This window comes from Salmo salar, chromosome 01 (assembly GCF_965601325.2).
Source record: "Salmo salar chromosome 01, fSalSal1, whole genome shotgun sequence".
NCBI classification, from domain to species: Eukaryota; Metazoa; Chordata; class Actinopteri; order Salmoniformes; family Salmonidae; genus Salmo; species Salmo salar.
In genome coordinates, this window is record NC_138291.1 from 48,149,814 (window position 1) to 48,167,146 (window position 17,333).

Below are 17,333 nucleotides of genomic sequence, written 5' to 3' on the forward strand. Positions count from 1 at the left end.
GAAGGTGGTATGGCAATTATTAACTAGGGTCATTACAATACAATTTAGTATTTGATTAACCCATACCTAGATAGGCTCATTACAATCTCAGAGTGAGTTAACCCTATTAGAGCAGTGGCTAGCGAGTTTGCCTGCAGGCTGAGACCCTGGTTTGAGACACGCAAAGTGTGTTGCACTATCGTCGTTCGTTACATACTAAATCCCTCCTCGCGTGCGCCTCTCCGAGGGCCTCAAGGGTTCCATCCAACTCCTGACACCAATTTAGCGAATGGTGCTAGCGCAACGCCCCTTGCAAGTCTTGAACCCGGGCCTTCCAGACACTTTGGGGAGATTATTGTCCCTACATGAGCAAGGGTCGTGAACTGCAATTGTTAGAGTATTCAGTGCAATATGTCCACCAGCAAGTCTACAGGGCATCTTGGGGGCTCATATTTTTCTCACCTGTTAATGTCACTTACCTTGTTTTCCAAAGTATATAAAATACATCTTTCCTGATTCCAATTTCTCGAAAAAATGGTCAGCTGTGTGCTCAATGAGTTTTGAGGCATTTCCAGTGATGCATTGCTCACTTTTTGAGCAGAGCAAAAGTATGACGACACATATGAACCATGCCATGGTCGATGAAGGCTCGAACCTTACAGTTCAGTTGAACAGACAAAATCTAGTAGAGATTAATGGAATAAATTACATTCGACGATGCAAGCTGGCTAGGTCTGTTATGGCATAACGCGTTAGCTACGCTTTTCTGCTAACGTTACCTAGCTAAAGTAGCCGGACAAGGGCCATTTAGTTAAATTCCATGACCACGATATGGGCACTCTTAATATATTGCAGAAGCATTTTATATAACTAGCTTTTAGACAACTAACACGACTTGCTTTTTGTGAAATTATGTAGCTAAACTACCCAAATGAAAGAGGGATGCTAGAACATTTTTGCTGTTTCATCTTCCTGTGTCCCAACTAACTAGCCAATCAGAGTGATGGATTTTTAAAAGCAGTTGACAGCCAATCGAAAATTAAGAGGCCTGCACCTTCAGAGCTGACATCATTGTAAGCCAATCACAAAGAAGGATTCTGGAGGTTGGGTACCATACTGACCAATGTTTAAATAGTGGGTGGAGACAGAACTCCACAAGGCGATATAGACTGAAAATGGACACCATTGTGGTTCTAATGTGAGGCATTTCAATGATTTCAACGCAATGTGTGCTGGAAAGGGAGCCAAGATGGCGTTAGAAGATAGCTCGTTCAAGGCTGCATCTTATTGGTCAGTAGGCGGGCTCCAAACTGCAGCTTCACTCAGCTGATCTCTCCCTACTTTACGCCCCCTTTTTTTCCTGAGTTGTTTTTTTGCACAGATGAGCTGCTTTGCAGAGACTGGAGGGGTTTCTTGTTTGTCTGTTTTATACCTATAGCTGTACAGTCATCCGTTCTGTCGCTAACCCTCGGTTTTATGTCGGTAGGTGGTTAGTTAGTTAGTGTAGTTTTATCAAGGTCGTGCTTTTGTTTTTGAATGGGCATTAAAAAAAAATGTATACCAAATTCGTGGAAAATACATAAAAAACTGGACCTTCTACTATTTTAGAATAAAACATTAGATATGCTTATTTAAGTCGTTGTTACACTTATCCGTTCGCTATGTTGTTGAAAGAAAACCAGGTCAGCTTATTAAGTGTTTTCACGTCTGTAACGGACTCAAGTGATGAACCGATTCGAGCTGCGGTTCCCCCGTCTGTGGAGCTCGGACTCACCATTGTGTATACCATCCTATATTCGCTGCTTTTTGTGTTTGTTTACTTGCACCTTTGGCTCATTTTGCGTTATGGACACAAGCGCTTCAGCTACCAGAGTGTCTTTCTTTTTCTCTGTTTGCTGTGGTCAGCGCTAAGGACTACATTATTTTCATTCTACTTCAAGAACGTTGTCCAAGCAAACCAGTTGCAGCCTTTGCCTTACTGGCTGTTGTACTGTTTTCCAGTATGCCTCCAATTTTTCACTCTGTGTCTGCTCAATCTTTATTTTGCACAGGTAAGTGCATGTTGATACATTTTCTGATGTTGCAGTCATGTTTTGCATGTACACACAATCAGACGTCTGTCATACGTCATCTTAAATTATAGGCCTATCAATTAAACATGTTTATCATATTTTTTTGTACATGTAATTTATCATGCAAAATGTATGAGTAAAGAGTATGTCTCCAGACAATATGCCTATAGGGCCATTTCCATGTAAAAGGACCCATGAGCACCAACATGTAAAGTTCACAGGCGCATGACAAATTGGGTGTCAAATGAAAGCTGAGTCTGTATTTTTGAGAAATTAAGGCGAATATAATTTTTTCAACTGTTTTCCATCCCAAAAAAATACAAATAAGAAACTGTTTTGAATTCTTGTCAGACAAATGGAAAAGGGGTCTTGTAAAATAAAATACCACAACAAATTTTTAAAGATATTAGAAATACATCACAACACAATAATGTGGAAGTAAAGACCCCAGCCAACTAATATCAACACATATTTAATTTAGGGGGGAAAATTCTGCCTTCTGTAAGTTTAAGAAACATTGCTTTGTGCCTTTAAATTCCGTTACCAAAAACCCATATATCTTGAAGATATTGTCTCATTTATCTCCCTCATGAAGAGGGAGAATAATGAAAGTTCACAGAAGTAAAACGTAAAGGTAGACCTATCAATCAGTTCTAGTGTTTTTACTAATATCGACTTTGTTTATTAATTATTTAAGTGATTAAAATCGGTAACACTATTTCCGAAATATTGCTAGCTATAATGGGAAATCATAGGACTCACAAACCACAGTTGGGTCATCTGTATAGTACTGTTATGTTCAGCTGATAACTGTTTTCTTTCTCTTTCTGTCATCTGATGGTCAAAGCAAGAGTGTGAACAGTCTAGACAACCCCTCTCTCTAATTAATGCCACCTCTCCCGGCTCTTTCACCTTTATTTAACCAGGTAGGCCAGTTGAGAACAAGTTCTCATTTGCAACTGCGACCTGGCCAAGATAAAGCAAAGCAGTGTGACAAAAACAACAACACAGAGTTACACATAAACAAACGTACAGTCAATACACAATAGAAAAGAAAAATAGAAAAATCTATGTACAGTGTATGCAAATGTAGAAGAGTTAGGAGGTGGGCACCTACCCATGAGCCCCCTCTCTTTCCATTTACTGTAAGCAGCATCCTCACCCACTGAGCACCGACCAACACCGGATGTCCATGCATTTTGAAAAGTAGTTGAAATTTGGTCAGTCCGCCCTGGCCTTGATTCCAACATCCAAGGAACGTCTGGACCAGCCTTCATTTGGCCCAAACATAGACGTCCATGATTGGTTCAGATTTGGTCTGAAGCAAACATAGACGTCTATGTTTCACAAGTATGGACAGTACAGTACAGTAGAGTAGAGCGCAGTACAGCACATTAAAGAAAAGTATAGTTCAGTACTGTACTGTGAAGAAAAGTAGAATATAGTTCAGTACTGTAGTGTAGAGTAGAATAGAGTGGAGTAGAGTTCAGTACAGTACACAGTAGAGTTGAGTATACTACAATGTACTGTACTGAACTATACTTTACTTGACCTTCCTGTACTGAACTCTACTCTACTGAGCTCTACTGTGCTGTACTTTTTTAGTGGTGGAGCCGTTTGGCTCAGTTGGTAGAGCATGGTGTTTGCAACGCCAGGGTTGTGGGTTCGATTGTATGAAATGTATGCATTCACTACTGTAAGTCGCTCTGGATAAGAGCGTCTGCTAAATGACTAAAATGTAAATGTAATAGCAAGTGTGTAGAATAAAACCCAAATATTCAAAGGAGGATATTGCATATTTCTACCTTTGTCTACCTATTTAGGATACATCACTATCAACTGAAAAAATAGTCTCAAAACTAACCTATAGTCATTTACAGGAAAATCCAGTTCAAAGAGTAGATCTCCTTTGCAGACTAAAGCCAACCCTGCTATCATGACTATTCACCTGGTTCCCACAGCCTCAAAACCTATCTTGTTTGTCTAAATTTGACTCTTATCACATCTGAAAATAGTTTGATGCTTGCTTCCATTCAGCTCTTCTTCACACTGTAGGGTACAGAAGTCACTCTCACGCACCCTTTCTCTTGTCTTTGTTCCACTGTGGACTGACTCACTGCGCACAGCAGCAACAACAACCCTCAAACCTGTAAGACAATCCCTACTGTGTCCCAGAGCAATACTGGCAGCCTCTGTGTGGCATATGTCCATCGCTTGGAGAGGAGCAAAGAGAGGGGTGTGTGAATGTTTTTCTCTCTCCAAGTCTCAGCAAAGCGAAGCTTCTCTTGCTCGAGCGAAAGGCTGCAAGTGCACTGATACCGCCACAAGGTGGCATTTAAACACGGTAGCCAATCAGAAACATAACATCACCCCTTTCTTTGTCCTGTACTATTCCAGTCACACAAAAAGGGGTTTGGAGGCAGCGAGCAGTATAGGAGAAAAGCGCTCTAGGCCTCTGCCTCACATATCGCATAAATCATCTGAAGTCTCTCAAATGTATCTGCCAAATATAGACCCTTTCTTGTGAAGATGGAGAAGGATGGTCATAGTGTATTGGAGGGGTTGTTGTGTGAGGGAGATGGGGGATCGCACCTGGAAGCATCCCATTACCGTTGGCAGTGACCTTCATCATCTGTTCAATGTATGTTCGTCATGAGTTTATGAGGACAATCAGTGGAATATCCCTTGGTACCTGCTGTTGCAATTTTCAAATAACACATGCACCAATTAGTTGATGATTTGTGTTTACCAGTTCGTATGGTGCATCATGATGACAGTTTTGATTGAAATAGGTAATCTGTGGGTAACACTATAATATACCTAGGTAATTGTGGTAATCCAGTAAGGTTGGTGATTTGCAAATTTTTTCTTTGTTCTGACATTAGGGCCGGGACGATATCAGTATTGCGATACTCGTTAGTATCGCGACAAGGAAACAAAACACAAAGCCTATTTAACTTCTTTAGGAAAACAGCCCCTAATGTTGGAAACACACTTCATTATGTTGTCATCCAGAGTCACATTTATTTATTTTCCAGGTTTTATAGGACCAAATAGTTAGGTCTGCTTCGTGTTTTCATTTTTGCCATTGAAAAAATATTGCAGTACTGGTATCGTCACAGCCCTATCTGACATGGCATTCCATTAAGGGGAGGCTAGGTCTGGAGTTGTTGCCATAAGGTGTGTGTGTTGACTGTTTCACAGACAAGTCAGGTGTCAAGGCCTTTTTGTCCTCTTTTCCGATGACACAGCCATGCATGAGGTGTCATGTGCTTTTATATTCCCCTTGTAAAAGTCTACCTCTATCCATCCTCCCTCTCCCCCCTCTCCTCCCCCCCTCCCACCTCATCCCAGGAGATGGGGGCGAAGTGATAACCAATTCATTTGTCAGATTACACTTTCAGCAACTCTCCTGGTTGCGTGGCAGAAACACATTATGGCTTGCTGTGCCTTGAATAGCAACTGTTTACATGAAACAACCATTCCCCGGTGCATGTGATCTGTGCAAATTGCTGTCTGGCCTAATGCATGCATTGCCGTTGCCCGGCTGGCTGCTGTGTGCAATTACAGTTACACTGACATGTGACTTATGCAACAGTGAAAAGAGCAGAGAGAAAAAACGAGGGGGGGGGGGGGGGGGGGGGGGGGGGGCGAGAGAGAGACAGCAAAATGGTACCATCTTGACTAAAGCCTCTTTGTCATCAAAAGGCGTGTCATTCTCTGGGAAATATTGATTCCAACCATTAGGGGATTCACTCTTTTTCAAACACCTGAGAATAAACAAGTGTGTAACAAGTTAGCTGGTGTGTCCTTGCAAAGATAATGATTTCCAACTGGATATTGCTATGCAAGCCCTGACGATATAAATGATCTGAGAGTGGAAGATTGAAGAAAAACAGGAGACTACCCGAACTCCAACACAGACAAGTGGTCTCATGAAGATTTGTGCACCACCAGTGACTGATTGGAGTGGTATTGAACGTAGTACTGTGTAGTAATGTTTAACTATCTAGGCCAGAGTTGGCACCATGGCACAGTATTGGCAGCCAAAGCCCTATGAATTCTACAGACCTGGCTGTGGGGTACGCTCCGGGGTGAAGTTTACCCTACATTTTAGGATCAGCTTCCCCTCCCCTAATCCAAATCTGGGGAAAATGCAAAACTGACCCAAGATCTGCGTATTGGGGCAACTTCACCCTACATACACAGTGGAAGTAGGTAACCAGACCAGTCAAACAGAGCTCTTATTCACCGATATCGTTTGTTTAGTTTCGAAATACCAGGATTCAGGAATGTTGTTTTGTTTCTCCCCCTGGACTTGCCTGAATGTGGTTATCAATGAAATCAAGAAATTGTCCGTCCTTAGGTTTTTCTTCCGTTGTGATTGCAAATGGAAAGCATATAGCCCATTGATTACAATTTGTGAGGATGTGGATAGGATAGTTAGGCTAGCTACATCGGCCATATAGGTGTATGTCTCTGCTACCTCTGTGGTAGCCTCTGCTTATGCTCCTGAGAGTGGCATGAATGTGACTGGCCGGCCGCAGGTGTTGCACAAACGTTTGTGTAACATTACACCAGTCGTGCATGTGACCTGTGACTCAGACAGTATGGGCCATGTGTGGAGCGTCATCTGCATCTGACTCAACAACCTTTCCACCATGAGTTTCCTGTTCCTCACAACCTAAATCTCCTTTCTGTCTTTCTTTCTTTCGAATGTCTATATCTGTTGTTCTCTCTCCCAGTCTCGCTCTCAGTTTTTCGATCCCAGTCCCTCTGTTGTTTTCTCCCTCTCAGTCTCTATCTCTTTCTCTCGCTCCCTCTTTTAGTCGCTCACTCACTCTCTCTCGTTTGTTCTTTCTCTCCCAGTGTCTCTATTTTTCTCTCTCTCCCCTCTGTGATTGATGGAGAGAAGGCTGGGAACCGGGGCCTGTCTGTTTGTCTTTGTTTGTCTGCCTCCGGTTGGACAAACAGGTTTTTCTTGGTAGCAAGAGGACCATGCATTGAAAACAGAGGCCTTTCCAGGTCTCAGTGTTTTTGTCTGTCAGATTATCGTGTTCAAGTTCCAGTCAAATGGTTTTTACAGCCTGACCCCAAGTCATGAATGAAACTGGGTTTAGGCCAGTCGTGACGTTGTCAAAGCCAGCACTGGACCCTGAGGACACAATAGAATGGTGCATTCCTCTGACTTGAAGTCATGACCCTGAATTTCTTCACAATACTGAACTCATATAACCTACGGTTCGAACTCTCCCATATAAACATCTGTCTGCTGAAATCTGCATTGCGTTCATTAGGGACAGAATGTTATGAAACAGTAAAATGGGGGAACTGCCTGAACTTCTCCAATAAGAACACTGCTTTTTTTGTTTGTTTTTAATGCAAAGTGTTGTGTGACAGTGTACCCTACTGAACACAACCCAGATGTATTAACCCAATGGGCTTCCTTTCCTATTGCATCAGTGCAATAGTATCCTTCATTATGCACAAAATACTTTTTTTCTCATCTACTACTCTCAACTTTTGCTCTCAACTGAAAGCTTCTAAAGTTTAGATGTGTTCCTCTGTGGCTTAATTAGTAGAGCATGGCGCTTGCAACTTCAGGAATGTTGGTTTGATTCCCGCTGGGGCCACTCATACAGAAAATGTATTCACGCATAACTGTAAGTCACTTTGGATAAAAGTGTCAGCTAAATGGCATATATTAATCAATATTATTTATAAAGCTGTTACTACAATCATAATAACCTTTTTTTAATAACATACGTTTTTGAGAAATCTGCGTAGACACGTCTCCCAGATTTGATACCTCAGTATACATTGATCTTTACCTTAGTCAGTCCACTGTGATTGACTGAAGGATTACATTACATTAACCCTTTACACTCATGGAAATTGGCATATATGGATAAGGCAAAATTTAAATGTTTCTAACAGAATAAATATAAAATGCACTTTGGAGATTATGGGGAAATTATTAGACCAAAGATTACACTGTTGATTTTATGTGCATTTTACACTGTACTTCACAAATCTGAAAATACTCTGGATACATTCAGTAATATAATAAGAATATTCCTTGAAATTGTGGGGTAGCAGAAAAAAACTATTACAAGGGTTTGAGTGAGAGGACAAACTGGTTTCTCCAAGTGGCTACACACCTCTCCAAACGGCACAGTTACTAAGTAATTTAATGCACTTTTATGGCTCGAGGAAAGAAAGAACCTTAAAATATAAGGGGCTTTTTTTTTGCTCAACTAGCTTTGCCGTTGAGGAACTGAAACAAGCACATTGTAGTTTTTTAGTTTGGAACACAGCTCTGTATCCCCACCATAATACAATTACTGTTGTTGTTTACTCAATGCAAAAACATTCCATTATAAATCTTAATCTGGGTCAGGTGGGCATAATTTGAACTATTGCCAACATGACTAGCTAAATTATAGAATACGATCTTTTTTTATGGTATTTTACAGATCTTACAGTGTTAGGCTTTCACAAGGCACTTAATGGAGTCACGAGGGCATTCAAGTGCATGTTCCGCGACTAACTTTCTTCACAATATGGCTCATTCTGTTCAGGACAACCCAGGGTATGACGCATGTCATTCTACTGACTGTACATCATTCATAGCGATCATAAATGTTTATACTATAAATTAAATGACTTTACATTTTTAAATGTGAAATGCACATTTGTACTCACCGGTGTGTGGTTTGCTTGCATGATATCAAAGCGGTATTTATTATAATCCTCAACATCTCATCTTTCAGAACACATCAACTCCTCTCGATTTACTGCATTGCCCTCACTCAGATAGCAACAATGGGGATGGGGGCATCTTTTTGTTGCGCTTGGTACACACATTTAGAATGGCTCAGTTGAAACCCATACAGCACTGTAAAGCGGACAGACTGAGCTCTGACATCATATATAGTATGTTACTGTACAGCCACTGCGTTCCAATTGAGGCACATTTCAATGACCAAATCTGCCATTTTTACCCGTGTACAAGATGACAGGGGCTGTGAGTGTAAAGGGCTATGGGATGCTTCTGCGGTTCTGAATGGGTTGTTCATCCTCATAGAGAGGAAAATGGTAAACAGGAAATGATATGTTAAGCCCCTGTAAATCTGCCAGAGAACCACAGTGACTGCCAGGGATAAAGAGGGTAATTTAGTTGAAGAAGCTTATTTTTTTTTAGCTGAGTCATCAGACAGACGCATTACCAAGAGTGTGTATGTGGGCTTTCTCACAGTTAACCCATAGTTATATAGAAGTTATGCCAAGACTCACTGCCTAGTGACACAATAGAAGATAGGGCAAAGTTTGATAATTTGTTGAATATTTGAATCGGCTGTGTGGTGCTAGGGCAAAAAACAAAATGTGCATCCCTTTGGGTCCCGAGAATCGAGTTTGGGAAACCCTGAGAGAAGGCATTTTTCTGCTGAGGCGTAGGTAACTGTTTTGTGTTTGTATTACTATGCAATGTATACATTTTTATCTAATATATTTTTTGGACTTTTTACCGCTTTTTCTCCCCAATTTTGTGATATCCAATTGGTAGTTACAGTCTTGTCCCATCGCTGCAGCTCTTGTACAGACTCGGGCCAATTGTGCGTCGCCTCATGGGTCTCCCGGTCGCGGCCGGCAGATGCCTCAAGCACTGCAGTGCCTTAGACTGCTGCGCCACTTGGGAGGCCTATTACTATGCAATATTGATCGAAGATTATTTTATCTCAGTAGATATGGGCCATTCTACAGAAGTGATGCACATTTTTATCCTATTTTTTCCCCCAAAAAAATCAGCACAGATATCTTCCATCATATGTCAGGTAGACATAAGTACTACTCACACACTTAGTTTGTGTTGCATATTTTAAATATTTACCTGAATTCCTTACCACCCCACTAAATTTGCCAATATCGAAACAACATAGTGAAAAAGTTGCAATAAAGGGAGAACCATGCACAGTAGTGATAATTTTGATGCCCAATGCAGCAATTTTTCTCTCAATATCAAATAATTTCTGGGTAACAATTAAGTACCTTACTGATTGTTTTCAATCAAAATGGTAAAAAAGAAACAAATAATTTTTTGCTAGGTACTTAATTGAGAGAAAACAAATACCTGCATTAGACATTCAAGAGTAGTCAACTGGGTTGTCAGTGAATATTGTCTTCTTTTTCAAATTGGATAGTCTTTGGTTTATAAACCATAGGCAAAGTTAATATTCAGGATCATGCCAAGACCAAGATTTATACCATCACATTGATCCCATGATCCAGACCCAGTGAGTTGAGACCATGACAAGTTAAAAACCGAATTTCATGTGGTTGTAAGAAACTTAAGTAGAGTAAACTTGAGTATGGTACAGTAGAGCACAGTAGAGTACATTACAGTAGAGTATAGCACATTATAGACTTCTATGTTTTGGCCAAATATATGTCAATGTTTGGGCTCTTGGGGGTTGGAGTGCTCCTGCTGGCTATGGATCTCAACATTCTACACTTTTTCCTGAAGTGTGTACTTGTCCTCTACCCACATGGTGGTTCTCTGTATCAGTTGGTAGAGCATGGCGTATGCAAATTTAAAAAAAGAGATGGCTTCAATGGTGCTGCCTGCGCAGTCACAGACGCCATAATGGCACAAATACAAAGATGAGCTCTCTATGCTGTCAATTGTTTTGTTTGTGATCGTTTTCTTTATTTTGTACTTTAAAGAATCCCTGTAGCTAGCATATGGCTGGCTATCTTCCATTTGGACATCTGTATACTGAACAAAAATATAAACGCAACATGCTACAATTTCAAAGATTTTGCTAAGTTACAGTTCATATAAGGAAGTCAGTCAATTGAAATAAATGAATTAGGCCCTAATCTATGAATTTCAGTCTTTCCCCACAAAATGCCTTTATTACAGACAGAAATACTGTCTGTATTTCTGTCCCCCCCCCCCCAGACGATCCTGCCTGTAAAGAAGCCGGATGTGGAGATCCTGGGCTGGCGTGGTTACACGTGGTCTACGGTTGTGAGGCCGGTTGAACTACCAAATTCTCTAAAACGACATTGGAGGCAGATTATGGTAGAGAAATGAACATTGAATTCTCTGGCAACAGCTCTGGTTGACATTCCTGCAGTCAACATGCCAATTGCAGGCTACCTCAAAACTTGAGGCATCTTTGGCATTGTGTTGTGTGACAAAACTGCACTTTTTAAAGTGGCCTTTTGTTTTCTCCAGCACAAGGTGCACCTGTGTAATGATCATGCTGTTTAATCAACTTCTTGATATGTTACACTCTCAGGTGTTTGGATTATCTTGGCAAAAGAGAAATCTTCACTAACAGGGATATAAACAAATTTGTGCACAAGATTTGAGAGCAATATGGGGGGGGGGGGTTTCATGAAAGATGGAACCAGCACTTTACATGTTGCATTTATATTTTTGAGATAAAAATACGCTTTAAAAAAAAAAAAATCTGCTCATGAAGGATGCGGCCAACACTTTACCTGTTGCGTTTTTATTTATTTATTTCCCAGCAAACATAAGTTTTAGTCCCAAGAACGTACTTTACATATTTCTTGATATATTAAATCGGGGATGGGCAGCTGGCTTGGCACAGGCCACCCACTTTTGTATGCCCCGCAGATCAATTTCCACATTTATAATTGTTTTGGAGCTCAGTCGAGGTCTTAACTTAAAGTTGAGAGTTAGTGTAGTAGAATACTCAAGGTGCAATTTAGAAATTTGGTTGTGCTCAGCACTTTTTCTCTTGTCACTGACATTCACTCAATTAACCCATGTCAGGAATTATTTTTACATTGGTAAGTTAGTCTAGCCAGCTTGTATCTAAACTTGTAGTAATCATGGTCAAATTACGACTGGGGGGCCTACATTGATTTTGTTTGTCACTCGCACTCAGATATCATATTCAAAGCTGCAAATATTTCTTTCCACCCTATGTCAACATTTCTAAAATTGCAGGGCCGATTTAAAATGTTTTGTTCACAACAAAATTTCTCCTAGGGTCCCCAAATGGCTAGGGCCAGCTCTGACTACATGTGTGGGTATGGATGTGGATACCCCTCATGATGAGTTAATATTTTTTTATGGTACCCACCCCCATCAGTTGCCCATCCCTGTATTAAATGTTCGGTAGTGACACAAATACATTAAGATTTACCAACTTGCTCACTCATTTTCTCCAAAATGTTTGCAGACATACTCACGATATGGCCATGCTAAGACAAGGAGACAGGTGCAATCCCATCGACTGGGGATATTTGTAGAATTGTGGTTTAAGGCACATTCATTCTACTGTCTTTCAATGTGTTTCGATAGTGACATCAATAGGTGGGACACCGTTCTTTAGAGAAAGTACTAATTAGATAAGTCAAATCAAATTTTATTGGTTACATGGTTAGCAGATGTAATTGTGAGTGTAGCGAAATGCTTATGCTTCTAGATCCGACAGTGCAGCAGTATCTAACAAGTAATATCTTACAAATTCTACAACAAAACCTAATACACACAATCTAGTAAAGGAATGGGATGAGAATATGTAAGTATAAAATATATGAATGAGCAGTGACAGAGCAGCTAAGATGCAATAGATAGTAAAGAATAGATAGTGAAGAATACAGTATATACATATGAGATGAGTAATGCGAGATATGTAAACATTCTTAAATGTTTATTAAACATTATTAAAATGACTAGTGTTCCATTTATTAAAGTGGCCAATGATATCAAGTATGTAGGTAGGCAGCCACCTCTCTGTGCTAGTGGTGGCTGCTGTTTAACAATCTGATGGCCTTGAGATAGAAGCTGTTTTTCAATCTCTCTGTCCCAGCTCTGATGCACCTGTACTGACCTCGCCTTCTGGATGGAAGCGAGGTGAACAGGTAGTGGCTCGGGTGGTTATTGTCCTTGATGTTCTTTTTTGCCTTCCTGTGACATTGCGTGTTGTCCTGGAGGGCAGGTAGTTTGCCCCCGGTGATGCGTTGTGCAGACAGCACCACCCTCTGAAGAGCCCTGCGGTTGTGGGCGGTGCAGTTGCCGTATAAGGCGGTGATACAGCCCGACAGGATGCTCTCAATTGTGCACCTGTAAAATTTAGTGAGGGTTTTTGGTGACAAGCCACATTTTTTTCAGCCTCCTGAGGTTGAAGAGGCGCTGTTGCGCCTTCTTCACCACACTGTCTGTGTGCGTGGACCATTTCAGCTTGTTGGTGATATGTACACCGAGGAACTTAAAACTTTCCACCTTCTCCACTGCTGTCCTGTCGATGTGGATAGGGGGGTGCTCCCTTTGCTGTTTCCTGAGTACTGTATCTTTCAATATATTATACAACGGGTGGGTCTAATCCTTGATTCTGATTGGTTAAAACCGCGTTCCAGACGGTGTCTATTCCACAAGTTACCACTGGCTAAGGCTATGACATTAAAATGCCTGTTCACTGTTCCATCTCACTGCGCAATCCACTGTCCCATTAGCCCAGCCAGGCAATTTATAAATGTGATCTCCACTGTAAAAATCATCTAGACATTTGTATAAACCTTGCTGTCTGTCTGACATTTGCAACATTGTGCCAAACATCAATTCAACCACAAAGACCAGGGAGGATTTCCAATGCCCCTATTGGTAGAGGGATAAAAAAAAGCAGATATTGAATATCCCTTTGAGCATGGTGGAGTTATTAATTGCACTTTGGATGGTGTATCAATACACCCAGTCACTACAAAGATACAGGCGTCCTTCCTAAATCAGTTGCCAGAGAGGAAGGAAATGTCTCAGGGATTTCACCATGAGGCCAGTGGTGACTTTAAAACGGTTACAGAGTTTAATGGCTTTCCAGACGGATTACCAGGACGTGTACTCAGAGCATGCGCGGACAAACTGGCAAGTGTCATCACTGAAATGTTCAACCTCGACCGAGTCTGTAATACCTTCACTACCGGTCAAAAGTTTTAGAACGCCTACTCATTCAAGGGTTTTTCTATATTTTTACTATTTTCTACATTGTGGAATAATAGTGAAGACATCAAAGCTATGAAATAACACATATGGAATCATGTAGTAACCAAAAAAAGTGTTAAACAAATCAAAATATATGTAATATTTGAGATTCTTCAAAATCACCCTTTGCCTTGATGACAGCTTTGCACATTCTTGGCATTCTCTCAACCAGCTTCACCTGGAATGCTTTTCAAACAGTCTTGAAGGAGTTCCCACATATGCTGAGCACTGGTTGGCTGCTTTTCAATTTGGTTGAGGTCGGGGGATTGTGGAGGCCAGGCCATCTGATGCAGCACTCCATCACTCTCCTTCTTGGTAAAATAGCACTTTCACAGACTGGAGGTGTGTTGGGTCATTGTCCTGTTGACACAGCTGACATAACTTGTCATAACCTGTGATAATATAATATAACACTGTCATTACACAACTATTTACACCTGTAGTGGCATATATTGCATTATTTTATGGGCGGTTATGATATCTGGACAGTGGCGATTTTAGCATGTTGTTTGCCCCACCAAAATGTACAACAAAAAAATTGGGGGATGCATGCCAGCAAAGCCACTACACAACACTAAGAAATACATTAATTGCACTATAACGGTGACAAACGGTGCTCACAAACTGTTAGGGCCTACATAAAGCTGTCCCAACAGCAGAGTCGCAACAGCAGGCCCAACACATCAGCGGAGCCTTGTCTGGCAGCGAAACCGTTCATTCAGCCTCATTTACTGCCATTTAAAAAAACATAGCTGATATGGCTGACTTGCTTAAACAAATGTGGTTTCTACTAACAACTTGAGATGTACAAACTATGGCATAAAGGGATGATTCATTTCGATTAAGACATTAATGAGCGAGCTAGGATGGACGTAGTCAATATAACTTTGTTCAGCACATTTGAAATGTATGACTGAATTCAGAAAATTGACCATTCTCACAGTATTCTACCTGTACACCAAGTCAGAACCTTAGAATAAATAAAGGGGGCATATTAGTAGACAATATTTAATGATTACATTTCTCTAAAGCAGGTTAAAGACTACATGTGCATCGACCAAGCTTACTAACAGCTTACTACACAACATACACTTAGTATTACTTTCTTTGCTACAGTATTCATGTCTCCCTGGCATATTATATAATTTATGCAGCAGCATACAATACATTTCTGGACTCACCTTGTTGTGCTCTGCTCACTTGAACAGGAAGGTGGTGCGGCGGTCCTTCGTGGGCAAATTTTGTCATCAAACCTTGTCATCAATGTCTGGCATTCTCTTGATTTATTGTCCTTTCAAGACAACTGGGAACTCGTAAAAAAAACAAGGTCGACTCATTACTGACGTCAGTAATCTTCAGGTCGTAACTCTAGAAAGAGGCCCAGTTCCCGACTTACAATCTGAGTTGGCTGACCGTTCAAAAGGTATTTTCCCAGTCTTGAGTTTGCTTTTTTGCCTGAGTTCCTAGTTGTATTGAACTCACTGAAGTCAGATTTCCCAGTTCTGAGTTAACAGTTGTTTTGAGCGCGGCAGAAATCATGTCTCATTGACGGCATGGCCAATGTTGAATGTGAATCATGTTAAGTTTGGAAAAGAGACAATTGAACCGAGAATTGGGACCACACACCCACTCCACTGAATAGCAGGCTAGTGATTGCTTTGCTTTGCAATGCCGATACGTTTTATCTCCAATTTCTCTTCATTATGTATCATCATATGACAAGGATTAAAAAGGATTTGCCAGTAGATTGTCGACTTGATTCATGACTGTTAGCTAAGATTTTGGACTGATCATGTCAACATCATATTTTCAATCTAAGCTACTGTAGATGTAACGTGATTTGACATTATTTTATCTGTGGCCAATGACCTTGACCCTTCTTGGATGGGCACTTCTAATGTAACTCTTTGGCAGCACCCAAGGGGCTTGAATTTTCAAGCTCTACTTTTAGATTTGGCAGTGACGTAGTGTCCCCATGAGTGACCCAAGACTGAGCCAATCACGGCGCAACTAAAGAACATTTCCAACCCCTACGCTCTGTATTTTCCGCTTGCTGCCCCACCACCCCAGAAAGCACTGAGCTAGGCTGAAACTCCTGCATTTTGGAACTGCCTTACTCAAGAAAGCAAAAAAAAGACCATGTTTGTATGGAGGCTTTATTAACTACAGTGGGGGAAAAAAGTTTTTAATCCCCTGCTGACAAAGAAATGATCAGTCTATAATTTTAATGGTAGGTTTATTTGAAAACGCATGTCAAAAATGTTATAAAGTGATTTGCATTTTAAAGAGGGAAATAAGTATTTGACCCCTCTGCAAAACATGACTTAGTACTTGGTGGCAAAACCCTTGTTGGCAATCACAGAGGTCAGACGTTTCTTGTAGTTGGCCACCAGGTTTGCACACATCTCAGGAGGGATTTTGTCCCACTCCTCTTTGCAGATCTTCTCCAAGTCATTAAGGTTTCGAGGCTGACGTTTGGCAACTCAAACCTTCAGCTCCCTCCACAGATTTTCTATGGGATTAAGGTCTGGAGACTGGCTAGGCCATTCCAGGACCTTTAATATGCTTCTTCTTGAGCCACTCCTTTGTTGCCTTGGCCGTGTGTTTTGGGTCATTGTCATGCTGGAATACCCATCCACGACCCATTTTCAATGCCCTGGCTGAGGGAAGGAGGTTCTCACCCAAGATTTGACGGTACATGGCCCCGTCAAATGATGCGATGAAGTTGTCCTGTCCCCTTAGCAGAAAAACACCCCCAAAGCATAATGTTTCCACCTCCATGTTTGACGGTGGAGATGGTGTTCTTGGGGTCATAGGCAGCATTCCTCCTCCTCCAAACACGGCGAGTTGAGTTGATGCCAAAGAGCTCCATTTTGGTCTCATCTGACCACAACACTTTCACCAGTTGTCCTCTGAGTCATTCAGATGTTCATTGGCAAACTTCAGACGGGCATGTATATGTATTCTTGAGCAGGGGGACCTTGCGGGCGCTGCAGGATTTCAGTCCTTCACTGCGTAGTGTGTTACCAATTGTTTTCTTGGTGACTATGGTCCCAACTGCCTTGAGATCATTGACAAGATCCTCCCGTGTAGTTCTGGGCTGATTCCTCACCGTTCTCATGATCATTGCAACTCCACGAGGTGAGATCTTGCATGGAGCCCCAGGCCGAGGGAGATTGACAGTTCTTTTGTGTTTCTTCCATTTGCGAATAATCGCACCAAATGTTGTCACCTTCTCACCAAGCTGCTTGGCGATGGTCTTG

At 41.3% G+C, this 17,333-nt stretch overlaps 2 protein-coding genes across 3 annotated transcripts in view; one reads left to right on the forward strand and one right to left on the reverse strand.

Moving 5' to 3' along the window:
* Positions 1–966, reverse strand: part of txndc16 (thioredoxin domain containing 16) — a 55,756-nt gene extending 54,790 nt beyond the window's left edge. For both annotated transcript variants that reach the window (XM_082974882.1, XM_082974880.1), the window contains exon 1: positions 459–966. In XM_082974882.1, the coding sequence (XP_082831008.1) occupies positions 459–615 (157 nt within the window). In that variant the 5' untranslated portion in view covers positions 616–966. The remainder of the gene's footprint in view (positions 1–458) is intronic.
* Positions 967–1,361: 395 nt separating this feature from the next.
* Positions 1,362–17,333, forward strand: part of gpr137c (G protein-coupled receptor 137c) — a 59,186-nt gene continuing 43,214 nt past the window's right edge. The window contains exon 1 of the mRNA XM_014196075.3: positions 1,362–2,030. Within this exon, the coding sequence (XP_014051550.1) occupies positions 1,641–2,030 (390 nt within the window). The 5' untranslated portion in view covers positions 1,362–1,640. The remainder of the gene's footprint in view (positions 2,031–17,333) is intronic.